General features: G+C 40.6%; 1 protein-coding gene across 2 annotated transcripts in view; it reads left to right on the plus strand.

The window, feature by feature from the left end:
• MAGI3 (membrane associated guanylate kinase, WW and PDZ domain containing 3) overlaps positions 1-20,314 on the plus strand; it is a 158,685-nt gene that overhangs the window by 70,050 nt on the left and 68,321 nt on the right. For both annotated transcript variants that reach the window (XM_066626610.1, XM_066626611.1), the window contains exons 2-6: positions 5,269-5,385; positions 9,197-9,316; positions 14,586-14,795; positions 16,446-16,620; positions 18,292-18,371. In XM_066626610.1, the coding sequence (XP_066482707.1) occupies positions 5,269-5,385; positions 9,197-9,316; positions 14,586-14,795; positions 16,446-16,620; positions 18,292-18,371 (702 nt within the window). The remainder of the gene's footprint in view (positions 1-5,268; positions 5,386-9,196; positions 9,317-14,585; positions 14,796-16,445; positions 16,621-18,291; positions 18,372-20,314) is intronic.

The following is a 20,314-nucleotide window of genomic DNA, read 5'->3' on the forward strand; positions in this document are numbered from 1 at the left end:
AAAAATGAGAAATTTCGCTCCTTGACAGATCTGGAATGTGGCAGCATAGTCTCTTGAAGGGCGACGATGTCCATCTGCAGTCTGCTCAGCTCCATGTTGATGACAACTGTTTTGCGTGCATCGTCTATTGCTTGCAGGTCATCAGAGAAGCCAGGTGTCATTGTCCTTACGTTCCAGGTGCCCAGCTTTAGGGTAGGAGTTTTCTGTTTTCTATTGCATGGTGCAGAGTTGTCGATCCGCTTGTCGGTTTTCACCCTAAACCCCACGCACCCCGTGAGGTTAACGGACCGTGGCGAGGCAACACCTTACTGGCTGGGGACTGCCCAGCTTAAGGCGGGCAGTAGCTGCCCAATGAGATGCAATGATCTCTCCCACCGTCGGAAGCAGCCCCTGGCGTCATGCCCTACACCAATCGAGCAAAGACTTATAACTGGTAACTGCTGCTTCCCGTGTTGTGCTGACACCGTATGGCGAAGTTGGAGTGTCCTCTCCAGTGCGCGAAGCCTGGGTAAAGAAGGTATGGAGGATAGGCTGTTACCCATGCAGCAAATCCCCCCTCTCCACGTCGCTGGAATGATCCAATGGAAAGGCAGAAACCAATACGGTTGGTTCCAGCAGCGTCGCAGGAGTTGCCAGAACATGACTGTGTGCAGCCACAAACTGCCTGAGGGATTCCGGCTCCTGATTTTGCCTCGAGGTTGACTCCTGAAGCCTTTTCCACAACTGGATGTAGCCACAAGGCAGTGGAGGTTTGGAATCAGAGTTTTCCTTCTCTTAGATGTCTCCCTATTCAACTTCCTGATAGCCACAAACCCCTCTCGTGCCCCTCCCCCTGCATCCCGTCTGCCTCACCACTGCTCCCTATTCAACTTCCTGATACACACAAACCCCTCTCGTGCCCCTCCCCCTGCATCCCGTCTGCCTCACCACTGCTCCCTTTTCAACTTCCTGATACACACAAGTCAAACCATGTGCTTTTTATTAAAATGACACAAGTCAAACCATGTGACTAGGAAAATAGCCTAGGAAAAGCCTAGCCGAGTTATGCTGAGATATTCCACCTGCTCTTTGGCCGCTGTCAGCCTGTGTGGAAGGAAAATGGAGGCCAGAATGTGATACCAGATCATAAAAGATCCATCTGAAATGTTGTGGTTCTTGAAAGACAGAACCTTCTTCAATTGTAAAAAATCCCTATTGGGATTTAGTATAGCCTGCCTATGTAAACCACCCTGAATTAAAGTCTGAGGAGAAATCCGACGACCAAGCAGGCTCATTGACTTAACACTTTTTATTTCAAGATTCTGACACTTTCTTGTAAATGATAATAATATAGCTAGGTTCCTAGCCCCTAGGAAATAATCCCTATAACAGCAAACCCAGTTCTTGTGTGCCAGTTAGACAGTGGTGGAAGTGGAACCACCCACAAAGAGGATTTCTGGATACTCACTAAACTCAAGAGGTTTGTCCAAATCCAGAAAGCTCAGAAAGGAGTGATCCACAAAAGGAATGCAAGGATATTTTAAAAAATTATCCTAGTTCTCCTTTTATGGATCATCCTTTTCTAGATTATCTGCTTATCTGGAAGATCTCTGCTGGCCTTACAATTAGGGAAGTCAGGAATACTTTCTTTGGAATCTTCAGATGCCTAGGGATACTGTCACTCAGGAATTTAAAGCCTGATTGTAAAGCTAATTTTATTTATATTAGTTGAATTTAATTGACAGTATATTTTGGGAGGAACATGCCTGATAAAAATGTGCGTCTCATAAACTATGTGTACCCAGTGTTGAGAACTAAAGCCAATGTTTGCCACTAATTTTTCTGAAGTACAACTAGTCTATGAGCCTGCTAGGACCTCAAAATTTTTCTGCTTGAATGCTTTTTTCATGAGCATTTCTGTAACAAATTTTATTCTGTCTCCTTTTTATTGTTTACCTATAATCTCTCTACATTCACTGCTGCACCTGTCCTAAAATATAGTGTTCTGGTTTATTTGTTTGTTGTGAGCTGCTTTGGATGTTTTAGAGAAAATCAGGATAAAAGTTATATTAGGACAAGTATTCAGAAATTTGACATGTTTATGAGAAATATACAAAAAGAAAAGTTCTGTGTCTGTGTGTATGTTTTCCTATGGAATCAGTTTGATATTTTACACCTGCAGGATTTACAAGTTCTGTGGCACTGTCTTGTAACTTCATGTTCTACTTCAGTTGCTTTGTGTCTTGTATCACAGAGTTATTTTATCAATTGAAAAGGCACATTGCATAAAACTTATTCCAATTTGATGATTGGCAACCTTCAGTCTCGAAAGACTATGGTATAAGCCTACAGCACCCGGTATTCCCAGGCGGTCTCCCATCCAAGTACTAACCAGGCCTGACCCTGCTTAGCTTCCAAGATCAGACAAGATCAGCATAATTTAAGGCATTAGTATTTGGTTGAAACTGACGATTTTCATTTTCAAGGATCATCTGATGACAGATGACATTAGATTGCTTTGTACCTCTCTGTCAAAAGAATGAGATCAGACATATAAGGTCTCAGGTTTTTTGTGTGTCTCTGAGGGCAGAAGTTTTCTGGCAATGTGACAAGTTTCCTAATGATACTTGATAGGACTTTTATAATGGAATACTGTTGAAGAACTGTTGTGATACAATACTTTTTTAAAAGTAAATTTCAAATGTCAAGCTCCTGCTTGGAAATAGATCTCTTTAGACTGGGGCAGGGAGGAGAGTGGATTGAGGCTGGGAAAGGGAGTGGTATCAGCGTCAGTGGTGCCATCAATATCCTTCCTGGGTATATAGCTAGCTCAGGTCTGAGTATACCCGTGGGATTGCTGAGGGCTTACTCCTTATAAATGTTCCCTAACCTAGAGGAGACCTTTGGGAGCACTCCCCCCCCCCCCAGGATGCAGCACATGCCCCATTGGCAAAACTGCATGTGTTGGAAGGGTTTTGATAGACTTGGGCTGTAAGAGAATTAGCCTGAATTCTCCTGGACATTAATGGAGGGACCATTGTGTGAGCTAGGTTGGTGTTTAAAGTTTCATCTGAACCAGTCCCTTATAATTCATGTTTAATGCTTTGAACATTCTTTAATGACTTTCAAAGCCCATTCTTAAGAGTTGTGGAGGGAACCGACAAGCTGATGCTTCTAGCTTCCTGGTCCTTGAGTGAATTTTGCATCATATTTTCAAATACCTTTTTGAGACTATAAGCAAAAGAAGCACATTGTAAGAAACATTTCTTTCTATAGAAATGCTTACATCTTTCAGGCTCAGGGCCTATCAAGGAAGGGAAAAAGCTTTACATTTCTTGGGATTTTAAATAGAGCCTGAAAAAGAATTACACACTTGACCAAATCATAAAGGTTTGGCAAGGTATTTTCCTCTAGTCCAGCGGTAAAAACACTGGGCTTGGCACACATTAGATTTCTGTGTATTTCTCACTGCAGGCACATTCTGGTGTGGTTCAATTGTTCAGTCTTGTACCCCACCTGTGGCTCTCCAATAATTTGAACATTGTGCAAGTTATACAAATGAGGGGGCAGTACTTCACCTGCACCACTCAATTTTCCTATCCACTGTTTTCCCCTGTTGAATCTCTATACTGCTGTTAAACTTCCATGAGTTTAGAACAGCTAGGCATTTGGTATGCATACATTTTTAGATTGTAAAGTTTTAATTAACTCTTTAGAAGATTGATTTAAAATCAGTACAACAAGTCTGTATTTCTTTATTTAAAATCAATACAACAAGTCAAGGAATTTCAGTATCTTGGTCTCCGGTTTCATTACCGGCATTACTGGTCTTCCCATCATCTTACAGTAATCAACTCATCCAAACTAGCTGTTCGGGCTATAACCTGTTTTTTCTTCTCTTGGGGTAACTCATTCATTCCAGCTGCTCTCCAGGCTTTTAATGCCAAAGTTACACCTAAAATTTTGTATGGCATTCCTGTTTGGATGCCAGCATTAAATGACTCGATTGAAAAGATCCATTCTAATTTTCTATACAAGATCTTAGGTGTACCGCATTGTGTTCCTTTCACGGCGCTTTGCCTGGAGACAGGCCAATATAGGCTGGAGTTCCTAGCTTGGACCAGTTTCTTAAAATACTGGGCCAAAGTGTGCTTCAGGGCTGACCAAAACCCATTGTTAAAGGGGTTATTGACTGACTCGCTGTTATCTCCTTGCTTGGCTCTTTCCAATAAGAAAATCAAACAAATGGGTCTCGAGGAAGATCTACAAGGAGCTGCTACACTTGAGGTGTCTGTTAGGCTCCTGACAACAAGACTAACCGATATAGAAAGGCAAGAGATTTTGGCTGCAGCACAAAAAAAATGTTCGCCCCTAAATTTCCATCTTAACAATACCTTTGGTCAACAACCAAAGTACCTGACCTTCTTAGAGTGCCCCTTTGTAAGGAGGGCTTTTACATTAGCCTGTTTCAACGTGTTGCCTTCTAGAGACCTACTTGGTACATAGGTTTAGAAATGCCCTGAAGGAAGAATGATTTTGCAGTTGTGGCCTCAGAGAGGCAGACTCTCTTCCACGCATTGTTCTGCACTGTGCTTTCAATCAAGTGCTCCAAGACCAGTATCCCCCTTCATTGTCAAGAATCAAAAAAGTCTCTCTGAGAACACCTTTTTACAACTTCTGCTGATGGGTGAATCTGAATTAGTGACCCTTCCAGTTGCTAAATTCTTATATTTGAGCAACTTGAATCGGGCTAAGCTGCTAGTCCTAAGCAACTTGGAGCAACTCTGTAAGTAAATTGTTGTGTTTTAACCCTTATTTTTATCTCTCTTTTAACATATACTTTCATACATGACTGTCTGGAGATATTAGTTGTAAAACTATATGCCTAGTAAAGGTTTGTTGTTGTTGTTAAAAAAAAAAAAAAGCTCTTTAGTAGCAAAGACTATCCACTATTCTCTCAGTGCTCTTTCAAGAAAATGGAATTATGTCAGAATAAATGATCTCAACCTGAAAACTGTTTATATCAGTTGCTGGCAAATCTGTCCCTTCTCTACCTGTGCATTCTGTGGTCAAATCTACATATATCTAATCTACATAATGTTTATCTTTGCTGTTACTTTGTACTTTAGAAATCTGTGGAAACAATAAGATAATAGAAAGTAAGAGTGGTTAAGAGAGAAAATATTAAGACATTAGAGCAGCGGATTATATTTCATCCTCATATCATCCCAATATATTTATCATGTAACAGATTGCAGTCTTCCATGATACTCTGTTCTTGTTTTACAGGCAAAGTCATTAACAAAGATCTGCGTCACTATCTAAGCCTGCAGTTTCAAAAAGGTTCAATTGATCATAAACTACAACAGGTTATCAGAGACAATCTCTACTTGAGAACCATCCCATGTAAGTATTTAACATACTAACAAAGCTTTTTTGGCTAAACCTTGTGTATCTGAAGAGAAACCCCTACAGATTATTTACTAGTTAATACTGCTTGTATTCTTAAAACACAGTTATGTTTCTGGGGCAATCTCTCATTTGCATACACATAAACATTCACGCAGAGCTGGTTAAACTATATGAAAGTAGACACCAAAGTGTGGCTTATTTCTCCCCCCCATCTGTTTCTTCCAGCTGCTGCTGCTATGTGGTAGTCTCTGTGTTGCATTTTTTGTGTGGGAGATAAGACCTAATTTCAAAGAATTCCAATATCAGATTACAGATGGGGCCTTAGTATCCATGAAGGATCCATTCTTGGTCCCCATGCGAATACCAAAATCCATGGTTTTGGCCCCTTTAAAGCCTCTGAAGGCAACTGGAGAAAGCCTCTGGAGGGCTTTTTGAAGCTCACAGAGGCCATGCGCGTCTGCCTGCGGCCTCTTCAGGCTTCAGAATGGCTGAAAAGGCCAAAAAAAGCTACTTCGGGAAACTGGAAGTGACTTTTTAAAACCTTATAAAATAGTCTTTATACTGCAGGTTATGTGGGGGGGGGGGGGTTGGTCTTTTTGGCCATTCTGAAGCCGCCACAGGCTGACACGTGCAGCCTCTGTGTGGACTTCAGAAAGCCTTGTGGAGGGAACCTATACTGCTCTGGGCCAGGGTATCTTAGAGATCGCCTACTCCCGTACAATGTGGCTCGTCCTCTTAGGTCATCAGAGAAGGCCTTTTTACAAGTGCCGCCGCCTAGGGAGGTACGTGGGGCAGCGGCAAGAAATAGGGCCTTCTCAGTAGTGGCACCAATGCTATGGAATTCCCTTCCCCTTGACTTAAGAATGGCTCCCTCTCTTGAGACTTTTCGGCGAGGCCTGAAGACCCTGCTGTTTAAACAAGCCTTCTCTCAGCCTTTTTAACATCTTTTCAACATCTTTTAATATTTTTTAAATACTTGGTTACAGGCCTGATTTTTTTATGATTTGCTGCTCTATGCTCTTTTTACCTGACTACTTTTTATCTGACTACTGTTTTTATGATATGTGTTAATATGCTTTTATCTCTTTTTAAATTATGTTTTTAATCTGTTTTAACCTGTTTGTAAGCCGCCTTGAGTCTCTTCGTGGAGAAAGGCGGGGTAAAAATAAAGTTGTTGTTGTAGTTGTTATCATCATCATCATCATCTCTGGTTGCCTTTGAAGGGTTCAGGTGGGGCCAGGTCTGGCTCAGTGTGGGTCCAGGGGACCTGCATTAAGCCAGATCTGTGGATAGAAAATCCGCAGATAAATAGGCTCAACATATGTACATATGAACTGCATGTGTGTCAAATTTCAGTTTTCTCTCAACAGTGGAAGCAGATTAATAGGGCTGCTTTCATAGGTAGCAGCCAGTTTGCTTAGAAGTATGAAATTAAGTATGCGGGCAGTGGGTGCATGCATGTTTTAAGACATTTGAATGCTGCCTTTCTAAGCTTAAGGTGGCTTATATAAAGATAAAATAATATTTTAAGTATCAAATATCAAATCCTAACCAGGTCTACTACTATTTTGTTCAATGGGGCTTACTCTCAGGAAAGTGTGGTTAGGATTGCAACCAAAGCCTAATTTATTAGTTTGCTTCCTTTAAGGGCTCACAATAAAATGAGATTGCATGAACCAAGGAGAAACCAAGGTTAAGAAAGGAGGAAAACAGTGAGGGTAATAGATAAGCAAAGGCAGCTGTTCCCATACTGGGTGGCATGGCAAGTGCTCATGGGCACTGCACACCACTTGGCAGTGACATCATAATGCAATGCTGAAGACTGCAGAACAGAGCCTTGGCTTGGTGGACAGAACTCCTGCTCATGGTTTTCAGTGCCTGACAAGTCCGTCTACCTGGCCTGAGGCTCTTACTGCTGTTTTTATTGTCCCATTATCTTCCTGAACCTGGAAATAAGTGGTGGTGACATCATCACGTCACCACTGACTACTTCCAGGTGCCAAGCTCTGTACCATCAGCAGGATGAGGTGTCGTGGCAGTTGTATGTTTGGGAACCACTGGGCTTATGGGGACACTGAAAAAAAATCAAATGGAAAAACAAACATACATGTGTGCACAACAGCCTTTGCTTGTTTCAATCTAAGTAAACCTTCAGTTCTCTGAAATTCATGAAGATAAAAATGAAGGATCAGACTTGGAAGCTATTGATTTTTCAGGAAATGATTCTGATTAGAGAAGTGTGAGATAGTTGTGTTTTTCAAGGTTAGATTATTTCTTTAAATTACATGACATGGATTTCATGTGTATAATTTTATTCACAGTTACTACGATTCTTACTATAGTATATATGATGATGATACACTACTGAAATGTTCAGTGTTACAAAGTTCAGCTTGGGGCCAAACATCACTTTCATTTAAATGTGACTTTCAGAAGCAAACTTCTTTGGTCACAAAACCTGAAGAGGGGGATAGGAATTCTAATGATGATCACAACACATGGGAGGGATGGCATACCACAGTTTCGCTGCTGAACAACCCTACCCCCCAAATATCTGCTGCAGATACTCTCATTGGAGGCAGTTTTCAGCAGTAACACAGGAGGAAGGGGAAATTTCTCCTTCCTGTGGTTTTCATTAGGCTCTCATGGCTATTTTTTGAGAAAGACAAGATGTGTTGAGTTTTAAGCACATGCTTATTGAGCAATTCCTATGTGTGTCTACTCAATCCCTTTGCATTCAATCCCTTTGCATTACTCCCAGGAAAGTTTACAATCTTAAAAATCTATTTAGGCAACCATGTAGTTTGCCCTCATTCTCAAATTTTACAGTTCATTCTGAACACCATGCTCTGATAGTTTGGTGGCCTAACCAACTGTGACACGTTTTTGCATTGTTTGTTTATTATTTCTTTAAAAGTTTTACATGTTGCTTTTTCCTCCCAATAATCAGAGTGCTCAAGGTGGTGGTTTCTTTTGTTTATGGGTAATACTGACCTATTCAGTAGGAAGAGAACTGTGACTTAGTTCAGATAATAATAAAAACTGCTTTTTGTTTACTATAATACTGATAATTTTTATTTTCAATGTTTTTGGCTGCAGTAGGTAAACTGCAATTTAAGTACAGTATAACCTGTCCACATCAAATTAGCCATCTAAACAGGACCAGAAAGGACTTCAGACACACCTGTAGACTTAGGGCCCAATCCTATCCAACTTTCCAGTGCTGGTGCAACCGCAATGCAGCCCTGAGGAAAGGGAACAAATGTTCCCTTACCTGGAGGATGCCTCCATGAGTGCTCCCCTACTGCAGGATGCAGTGCATGTCTAGTTGGCACGGCTACACCAGCACTGGCAAATTGGATAGGATCTGGTCCCTAAGCTCCTAAAGTGGTAGCTTGCAGATTGAGACAGATATGAATGATTTTATCTCTAAAGTGTTTAGCAAACTTGCCACAGCATACTTCTGATGGTTCCTTAATATCTCCATGAGGGCTAAGTTGTAGAATCACTGAACAGCACTCAGTAAATGCAGTGTGTGGAGAAGAAATAGTCTTTCTGCATACATTTCATAGCTGTAGATTTCATAAATTAACGAGTTTCTTTTGTTAAATTATCTTATTCTTACATAATTTATTTGCCCTAGTTTCATATGCTCACGATCGAGAAATTTCTGATTATGATTTTGCTGAAGTGGTAGTCTTGTTGTCTGCAGCACTAAATCCTTTCTCCAAGTTCGTAACAAACCGAGTGTTTTGTAAATCAGCAGAGCTAGAAAACTTTACAACTGTTTCTTTTCTTTTCTCAGGCACTACAAGAGCTCCCAGAGATGGGGAGGTCCCTGGGGTGGACTATAATTTTATTCCTGTTGAGCAATTTAAGGCACTAGAAGAAAGTGGAGCTTTGCTAGAAAGTGGAACATATGATGGTATGTTAAAAAACTTAAAATCAATCTAGTAAACTTTGCTAGTTTGCAATTCCATATTTTGTCAATGCAACAAAATCCCATTGTGTGTATAGATTAATCTTCTGGTATATTTTTATATGCTTCTTGTTAATCTTGTTATTATATCACATTGCAGAGGTGATTTGTCTGATCTCTTAAAATTAGTATAAGTTGTTCATTTCCTACAAGAAAACTGGACCAGTAATTCTAGATTTCACGGGATTCAGCAATTAGTGATGTACCTTTTTATCATATTCCTCCTGTCTGTGCTTCCAGTAAATGACTTATACAGTGGATTGAATCTATCTTGCCGTTGTTCCTAGCCATTGGCACTACATTCATCTGACAGCTGTCACTTGCTAAGGCTCCTTATACCAACATTTCTTAACATTTGACCTGCCTTGCCACTTTGCGCAGTCTACCTATTGGAAGTACCACAGGAAGTAAATGATGATGTTATCGCCAGTTACTTCTGGATTGGGAGGCCAGATGCAATGTGACAAACACCAGTAAGAAGCTCAGTGCAGACAAGAGGGCTTTTTTGAGCATGTGAAAAGCGCTTACTGGAGCTCTGCCCACCGGGCCTCCTACTGCTGCTTGTTACATTGCATTGCTGATCTTGCTACCCAGTGGGAGGGACCTGGGGGTCCCGCATGTATCACTGGATACCATCTCAAGTAGCACTGGTGGTACGAGTACCAATGGTTGTGAAACACTGACTGCAATCCTAACTTCACTTTCCTGGGAGTAAGTTCCATTGAACATAATAGGACTTACTTCTGAGTAGACCTGCTTAGGATTGTGCCCACTGCCTTATATCATTGCTAAGAATGGGTGAAAATGTGGCATTGGTTTTCCTGTTGCAGAGAACACTAGCACCACACTCTGAAGTTCATGACAAAAATACATTTTTGCAGTTAAGATGACATTCCCAACTTTAATGTCATGAAGAAGAAAAAAGGTGCAAAAATCTATCATTAATAAATGCTAGAAAGTTGTCATAATAGTTGTTTAATCTTAATTCTGTTTAATCACATATGCCTTGGTATATTACAAACCTCTGTTCTAAAACCAAGTGAGGTGATTTTTATTTTATTTTTAGAGGTAGGTATATCTGTATACTTGTTGGTTGTCATAACTACACAGTGCAGAGTAAAAACTGATGCTGTGTGTTTGTGTGTTTTTTTAAAAAAGACTTTGTGCATACTGTGACTGTATATGGGTGACAGTAGAGGACATTGAGGGGGCAGAAGCTCAAATAGGTGCTCCAAACAAGAGCCTTAGTGTTCTGCTTCAGGTTTCCTCAGAGGCACTAGAAAAAATAAGAGCTACATATGTCAATACTTGCTGGTCAGTACACTTTTAGAAAAAAGATCTCTGAATGTCATCAGATATATTTGTATTTGAGTGACTACCATATATGCAGAGCTTCAAAAACATGACATTTGGTTAGAGTCTTGTAATGTTGCCTTTTTAAAGATAGCTTTTAGATATTTATTTACTAAAATTTTGCCCTTCCTTTCTCCCAGTGAGGGCACCCAAGGGAGCATACAAATTTAAAACAATAATATACTATTATTCATCCTGTGAACTTGTTGGGTGGAAGTATGAGATATGTATGGAACAAATGAAAATAGGATGGTATGACTTTAGGCAGTGGTTCTCAAATTGGGGCTTTGCGATGCTCCAGCCAGAGCCCTGACCTTTGCCCTCTTAAGGGGTGGGGAGGCAGGAAGGCAGCAACGTGATCTGCTGGATCATGCTGGAGGGGTGCAGGGGCTTGCTGCCACTTACCAGAGCCTGCAGCAGCCAGCCTCCAGGGGTGTGGGAAGCTTCTGCAGGGCTCCCCATGCTGCAGAGTCAGTGAAAATCGTGATCATTACCACTTCCAGTTTAGTGAACTCAAAACCAGAAGTGGTTGCAACCGCAATTTTGAGAGTCTCTGCAGTGTGGGGAGCTCTGTGGAGGCTGATGCGGGGGCTCCCGGCACCCCCTAGGAGGCTGCTGCAGGATCTAGTAAGTAGCAGCAAGCCCCTGTGCTCCTCTGCCCCTCCAAAATGGCGCGATCCAACGGATTGCATCACTGCCTTCCCCCCACCCCCTGCACTTATTGTGGTTGAAACTCTCCCTGAGAGTTTGAGAACTGCTGCTATAAGGATATCTTTTGCTTTTCCTAATTTTACAGCATTTTCATTGAGTGTATTAATTTTTCAATGCATTATATATGCGTGTTCACATAAATGTCATTTTTATATCATTTCAAAACTGGGCACAGTGTTACATGTTTACAGGTGGAGCCTATTTCTCCACGGATTTTATACCCAAAGATAAGGCTCAACATGGGTCCCCCAGAGCCAGACTTGGCTGCACCTGAGCCCTCTGAAAGGGACTGGAGCTGTGCTCCGGGCTTCTCTGGAAGGCTTTCGGAAACCCACAGAGGCTCCGTGCATCCGCTCCTGGCCTCTGCAGGCTTCAGAATGACCCAGAATCACGAAAAAACGCTCCTTCTGCTTTTTGTCCAAAAACTGAACGTGATGTCTTTATGCCCTTCAAAAGGCGTTAGGAAGATGACAGAAGCCCTGGAGAGAAGCTCCAGTCCCCTTCAGAGGGCTTAGGGGACTGAGAACTGCGAATTTCCTTATTCACTGTTTTTGGTAACCATGGGGGGGGGGAATCTGAGCGCTGATCCCCTGCAGAGGCACCCCCTGTACTGTTTTTGAGGCCATTGTCCTCAATTAAATTTAAAGTTATTATAATCTTAAATCTCCTTCAGTTCAACTTAAAAAGTCTGATCAATTCACCTTGCTTTTCAACATTTTCCTAAATAACAGTTTTTAGTCAAATGACAGCATTTTCCTAAATTTTCATTTATCCTGCCTTAGTAATATAAAATCAATTGATCATGTTGTTTGTTTGGAAGTTCTAAAATATTTTGCAACAGCAAATTCCAGCCTTTATTTTTCAGCTTGTGAAAGAAAAAGAAAAATACATAAAGTAACACAAGCAATTAAAAAAATCTTAAAATGTCTATGAAAAGCCCTAAATTTGCATTAGCAGATTCACTCCAAATGTAAATGTAGCAAAAGTTCCTAACAACTTTTTATGTTTATACCAAATTCCCTTGTGATGTGCATATGATTATGGCATGAAAGTAAAGGCTCCAGTCCTATATGCATTTTCCTGGGAGTAAGGGCCCAACCCTATCCAATATTTTAGCACCAGTAAGCCATGCCAACGGGACATGCACTGCATCCTGAGACGGTGGGCACTTACAGAAGCCGCCTTCGGATGAGGGAGCATTTGTTCTGTTAACTCAGGTCTGCTTTGTATCTGCACTGGTGCTGGAAAGTTAGAAAGGATTGGGCCCCAAGTCCCACTGAACACAATAGGACATTTTTTAGTAGACCTGCATAGCATTGAGTTGTAAATGTTTCAATTTTTGTTTTAGAGCACTTTAAAAAAAAAATTGATGAAATGCCTCTAGTGAGGCATCATATTAAAAGTGAAGTGTTTTTATCTTTAGATGTAATTCAGTGTTCTCTCAATAAAACTGTTAGTTCAAACTGTCACCTGGAGCATGGGAGTAAATTTTCAACTATGTATTTTAGTGTTTGGTTTGTGGAAATTGTGTTTCATGTTTCTACCCCCACATAAATTTACCCTTGACTCCCACCTGCCAAAAATGGTAGATTTGTTCCAGATTATTATGTACACTGTATTAAAATCGGATTTATTTTTATTATCATTTTTGTTTTCTGTAACCCCTACAGATCTGTTCTGTACAACATATTCTGGGGCATTAGTGAATGTAAAGTAAAATAACAAATCCCTGTTTTTTCAAAGACTCATTCATGCTAGGGCAGTCACTGTGGAATTAATGGCCCATTCCAAAAGTGTTCATTACAACAGGGGGAGTTCCCTTTTGCTGTCATAACTATAGCAGCGATGCCACAAAAGGCATGTTGCAGAGGCTGGCAGCCAGCTATTCCCAGCACTCGCCGATGGTTTGCTTGGTCCCTGCCAAAATAAGAATTATGGCGGAAAGGCATTCTGTGGATGGAGTGAGGGCATTTCTGGGGAGATGGGGGGGGGGAGAGTAGGAGGCATGTTGGGGGAAATACGGAGTGTGTTGTAGTGTGAGCAACATACACTGGGATGCTATCCCCTCTGGAGCCTCCCAACATGTCCTCTTACTCTCCTCTGTCTTGTACCAACTATATAGCTGTTGCAGGTCTGAGCAGAACTATAGGTGATTGAAGGTTATGGGCTTGCCTCTTCCAAATCTCCCATTGGCCCCCCCCATAGCATACAGCTCTACCTGTTTTTGTACTCCTGCATGCTATAGCAGAGGCGAGAGGAAAGGATTGGGCTGTGTTTTTCTGAGTATAAGCATTATAAGAAATACGTTCATGGTTTTTCAAAATTATAGTATTTCAGCATGCATGGTGATTTCTTGCATGGTGAAGTATGTTTGATTGATGATTTCTGTATTCCAGAAAATTGCTTAACTAGAACAGACTTGTAGTTCACCTCTGGGATTTGTGATGTGCATGCTCCTTTTTGGGGTATGGATGAAATGGGTTTCTTTTACAGTTTTTGAGAAGATTCTTTATTCATGTTTTTAGCAGCAAATGCATAAGTTGTGGATGACGTACAGACCTCTTTCAAACCTTAGCAAGTTATGTCAGGGAGTCCTTGGCCAATAAGGGTTCCCAGGCATACACATACATGTGTTCAAAGATGTATGTCAGCTATACATTCTATTTCCTGCAGGAAGTATTTGTGTGCCCACAGCAGTCAGGTCTTTACAGCTACACTGTGTCTACCCTCTTGGATTTTACATAAGCTTGAAAACATAATTTAAAGCCATATGAATGACTTGCTTTGGGGAGAATAAATAAAAGATCCACATATATTTTTGTTCCAAAGTCCCAAACTGCTTCAGGATATTAAGGAAATTAAGCACCATTCTGAATGTTTTAGATGAGACTAACATTCATGGTTCCTTAGTAGAAATCCTCAGCTGATCTCCTGACCACACAAGTGCAGATCATATCAATCATGCATAAATTAGCTCAGCTTTGGGCTTATTCTAAATTCACATGTAGCAATTGGTGCTGGAAGAGTTGACTGCCTCTGGAAAAAGTAGAATGATACATGGCAGAAATGAATACTGTTGTTACTTCTAATTATATCAATTTCTAATGCTCTTACTTATTTTTTCTCTCCCTCTCTCTCATACATACCCAAGGTAACTTCTATGGTACCCCCAAGCCTCCAGCTGAACCCAGTCCATTTCAGCCAGATCCAGTGGACCAAGTGCTTTTTGATAATGATTTTGACCCTGAATCTCAAAGAAAAAGAACAACATCAGTCAGCAAGATGCAGAAAATGGACAGTTCCCTTCCAGAGGAAGAAGAGGAAGAAGAAAAGGAAGCAGTTAATGGTGGTGGAGGTACAGGTCAGTACAGGGGGTCCTTGTTATATTTCCTGCATTTAAGTCATCAATGTTTTGAAGAACTATATGTAAAAATTCAGTTATGGCTGTGGGTTGTGCTCCTCTGAAGGGGCCTATAAAGAACAAGTTGAGACAAAGCAATAAATAAATCTTGTGTGCCCCAAACCTCCAGTATCTTCTGGCTTTTTTTCTTGTTGCTGCAACAGAACATAGAGAGATTGTAAAACTCAGTTTAGACATTATGGCAAAACAGTAGTTTGAGAGGAAAGCCAGGGTATAAATCTTCTAAATGAATAAACACTTTGGCCATCAGGAACATGCTTCATGATTCCTTTTTTCCCCCGTTCTTCCTCAGCGTTTAGGCTCATGACAACCTTAGTTTGCTGTGGAGTATGAGCTTGTAGTGTGTATCCAACAGACACATCAGTGATTGTTGATAACAACTGAATAATCTAAATGTCTGCTGAATTTTATAATATTCCTCCGCTTTAGTAGTTCGCTCCTCCAGTCTTGCAGAATGTTGGTCATAAGCAGACATGAATGAGTCTCAACAACCCAATCCTAAAATGTGCTGGCTTAGCTAGGCCACATGGCTTGCGCTGCATCCAGTGCAGTTTACGAGCAAACCAGAGGCCACCTCGGGGTAAGGGACTATATTTCCCCTTACCCTGCACAAAGCCACAGCCACCCTTATGGACTTCTCAGATACATACAAGCTACATAATCCCATTTACTAAGCCCTATTCTGCTTCTGAAATTAGGACCCAAAACATAAATGCACCTGACTGAAACAGTGCAAGAACTTGCCAAAGTTTTTATCAACAGACCTTATTAATTGACCACTAATAATCTATGGAGCTGAGGTTGGTGATTGTTTTGCCAGAGCTCCACATTAGGTCTCTAATCCTATGCACACTTACCTGGGGGTAAGAATCATTAAACTCAACAGGGCTTACTTCTTAGTAGTCATGACTAAGATTGCACTATAAATTTCCCTCATGATTTTGTACATTGTTTGATGTTTTGAGAGGAGAATGCTGCACATTGTCTAGAGCTGGGTTTTTCAAGCTGTGGGTCACAACTTGATGTCCTGTGGGTCATGAGTTGGGCCCTCCCATTTGCCCCTGTGTCTTGTTGGCTCCAAGTTGGAACCCTCCAGACGCAACTGGAGGCCATACTAGGCCTCCACAGCCCTCAAGAAGCAGCTGGAAAGTCACTTCCGGTTTACTTACAGGTTCAGGAAAGTGACTTCCAGTTGGTTCCAGAGGCCTTTTGAGACTTGCAGAGATCTGGTGCTGGAGAAGGAGATGGGTCACAGTACCCTGTGCCATAGAATAGGTGGGTCATGGTGGGGTAGTTTAAGAACCCCCTAGTCTAGAGGGTGCTAAAATATTGCTTAATTCTAATAAATACTATTAAGAGTAACATGACATAGATTTTGTTTAATTCAGCATGCTTTCTAACATTTTTTTCTTCTTTAAAATCTAACATGCATAGATTTGATCTCCATATGGATTTTTTAGCCTGTACTTAAATAGTTAACTTTTGCTTTGTGGCAAGTGAAAGTGTGTTATTCAGGCAAAAAGGTGTATCATTGTGTGCAAAGCAGCATGCAAGTATGTCAAACTAACAATTTCCTTTAAACAATTGCAGAAAACAAAGAAAGACATTCAGATTCTTCCGACTGGATGAAGCCGGTTCCTAGTTACAATCAGACAAGCAGTTCTATGGATTTCAGAAACTATTTATCAAGGGAAGAAAACCTAGAGCCTTTACCCAAGAACTGGGAGATGGCCTATACAGATACAGGCATGATCTACTTCATCGAGTGAGTAGAAGTTGGTACTGTTGTATGCACTGTAAGACGTCAAGTGATTGAAGGATTTTACTTGATAAACTGGATTAAACAGGATAGTTAGTAGGTGAATTAATAGATTACAGTAAATGCTATCATGTTCCAGTGCAGAAGATAGTTTGAAGAAAGTGTTTCTCTATTAAGGCCAAATGATTTCAGTGTTCATAAAATACATTTTCTGAACTCAAAGATTACATAGCTTGCTCAGTACAACTCAGAAAACAGGAATCATTTTTTAGTAGGAGATAGCTCTATAAAAATCCCATATTTAAACATTTGGCAAGTATATTCTTGAAACATATGAGCCAGTATTGTTAAAACTTACTTTTTAATAGCTTTTAATTCAAGAGTATCAGTTATGGCAGGGGTTGGCTACCTACAGCCCACAGGCAGAATCTGCCATGCCAGCAAGAGTCTGGCCCATGTGAAGTTTGGCTTGGGGCACTTCACCTCCTGTCCAAGTTACTGCTGTGTTTGGAGAAGAATGGCAGAGCTGCCTATTCAAGTTGCTGTGAGCTGGATAAAGAATGGCAGAGCTGCCTACCCAGGCTTGTAGAGTCGCTCGTGGTTGGCTCTGCTATTCCCTATCCATGGCACAGTGAACTGGGTGGGAGGCTCAGCCATTCCTTGTCAAGCATGTGGTGAGTTGGGCAGGAGGAGAAGCCTAGCTCTGCATGAGCCGCTTCTAACTTGGAAGTTAGGCAACAATGTGATAATGTCACTGCTCCCTTAAAGAAAAGGGTCGCCAGTCCACGAGTTATGGCGATACTTTATTTGCAAATTCAACATTTCTCTTTACACAGTCAAACAAGATATCAGTTATCTTGTTTGAATGCGTAAAAGAGAAACATTGAATTTGCATCTGATATCTGATATCTTCTGATGGTTGTACTATAAAACTTGATCATCCTGCATCATAACATGAGAGGCCTTAGTGTGTCTGTTGTCCACCGGGCTTACACCTACACCCACACAGTTCTGCAGAATCACTGAATTCATCATGCAGTGACTAGTGTTTTCTGAAACCATAACTTGAGCTCCCCTTTACTCCAAAGAAGACTGCTTCCTAGTAGCGAAACTATATAAACTGATTGTGAACATATATCTCTGAAGCAGTATTTGGCTCATAATAAATCAGGTTTTAACTTTGCATATGTTTTTCTTTCACAGCTACAAAAAGTGATTCAAATATAAATGCATCACTTTTAAGTGCACTTTTCTTTTGATCATGTTTGTCACAAGTGACACTTTTAGCACTTCTCAAATAAATAGAAATACAATTTCATTTTGTAGCTAGCTTCCAGTTTCAGAATATTTGTTGAACAGGAATGTATATCTCACCTTTTCTATGCAAGTATATTGCCCAAGATAGCATTTTGTGTAAATAAATGATTATTTAGCCTGTATGCATAACTGCAGCTGTAGGAATGAAGCACTCATATAGGCAAGGCCATAGGTTTTTGTACCCAGTAAGAACCCTTCGTTCAGGGAAGGTGCTCTCATTGTTCCATCATTTGCATGCAGACCACAGTTATCAGAACACTAGGAAGAAGCTTCCCTGACTGTGCAGATAAATGTCAAGGGGGCTATTCTCATGTAAATATTCTGTAAATATTATGTAACTGAAACTTCTGTGTTCCACAGTCACAATACCAAAACTACCACCTGGCTGGATCCTCGCCTTTGTAAAAAAGCTAAAGCTCCTGAAGACTGTGAAGATGGAGGTGAGAAACTTGGGATCCTATTTCTTAAGTATAGGTTCTTTCAGTTCTTGTTGAAGTTGGTGGGAAAAGTCCAGTTGGTTATATGGTCTGGTTTGCACATGCAGTTAGGTCTCAGAGGCAGCTATGAAGAGGAAGTTGGTCACCTGTCTTCATTGTCCCCCATTGTCTCAGGGTAATCTTGGCTCCTTGGGAGTGACTGGACCTCCTTTCTAAGTCTTCCCTAGCCAGTTGCTCCCTCAGCCTTGACCCTGCCAATGCCTGGCCTGCAAATGGCTTTTTCAATCAAGCAAGGGATCTGTTGTTCCCACCCTTTCCAAGCATTGATTTGTGTTTCCTTCTTTTTTCATCATACTTGCACGATAGGGATTGTGTTCTATTGATATCTTTGCTATACCTTTACTTTGAGGGTCAGGTTTTGTTATCTAGGGAAAAGTGGTATAGAAATCCCCAAATAAATAAAATAAAATATACATTCCATAAGGAAATTCTACAGACAGTCTCAAAATGGTATATGTTACCTAGCAAGTAAAGTAAAAAAGAGATGTTGCTGCTGGAATTCAAGTCTTTGGACTTGTTTCTTTCTTAACCTTGCCATTTGAAGACACATTTATTTATAATAGCTTCAATTGAAGAGTGAGAGAGTAAGAGTGAGGAGATTTTACTATAAAAGATGACATTTTAAAAAAAATTCACCCTTCAGTCAATATTTAAACCTGAAATAACAGCAAAACTATATCTGTGTCCTCTGGTAGTCAGTTCAACCACAATCACTTTGGTCCAAAGTGTCAGTTATGAACTAGATTTGATGACAGTGGCATTGTCACTTTAATGCTTTTCCATTGTATTTTTTAATCTTGTATTGTGTGGATTTACTTGTCTGCTGTGCACTCCCCAGCATAGCTTGAAGCAATGCCTAACTAATATCATAGTCCTAAAACATGTTCTTTAAAACAAAAGTCAAAGAAATAGTCAAATGATTTTTAGGTTCCTTTTGACTTATACAATGGGGGCCCCATACCCATGTATCCCGTATCTGCAGTTTATCTGCGGATGTGGAGGTTCCCTGCACCTCACCCCCCTGTGATTTGAAGAATTATTAGTTGGCGTACGTTTAAATTGGGCATGGGGGGTGGGGGGTCTGGAATGGAATTCCTGCAGATACCGGGTCACACTGGTACTGTTGAGATTCTGAAGTTTCTAGGGTTACCAGAATAACACTTTGATAGTCTAGTAAACCTATAATACCTTAAGCATATAGACTAACAACAGAGGCAGTACAATTTAAGGCTCTACCCTCAGTTTCAAACTTTTATATAACAGTGTATTTTTCTTCAGAGAGGTTCTTAGATGAAGCTTCTATTTTTTTTTTTTTTAATTTCCTTAACAAATAGGTATCCTATAATGTTTTTTCTCATTCTTTCTTATTTTTACCCAACCCCACCGGGTGGTTTTTCTCCAGTTGTTTTTATTGTTAAAATGTTTTCATGTATACATAACAAATGGTCACCATTGTCTAGCTGTTAGAGCTAATTCATCTGAGCCTTCAACTGAGCCTTTATCTTTCAAGTAATTTAAAGATCAAGTACACTTTTTTTTTTTTTTTAAAGAAAAGGATGGCAGGGGAGAAAATTCTAAGGGGTGGATTTCATCATATTTTTGTTTTGATTTTGTAGTCTAAGAACTGGGAGAAAGAAACAGAATTAGAATAAAGTATCTTTTGTGAGGAAGCTCTATTTTAGTAAGACAATTTTTAGACCCTTCTTTGGCTATCTGATGCCTCCTGAACTTAATACCTAGAGACTGTGTGCTCTTTGGGGACAGAAAGTAAATGAATAAATTGCTGGAAGGAACTCTGAACCTGGGGATAAGGCAGGCATTAATATTAACAGCCCGGTCCCATGCTGGCCACCACCAGCAGAATGGGCATACACACTATCACAAAT

Source organism: Tiliqua scincoides, chromosome 4 (genome assembly GCF_035046505.1).
Source record: "Tiliqua scincoides isolate rTilSci1 chromosome 4, rTilSci1.hap2, whole genome shotgun sequence".
Lineage (NCBI taxonomy): Eukaryota > Metazoa > Chordata > Lepidosauria > Squamata > Scincidae > Tiliqua > Tiliqua scincoides.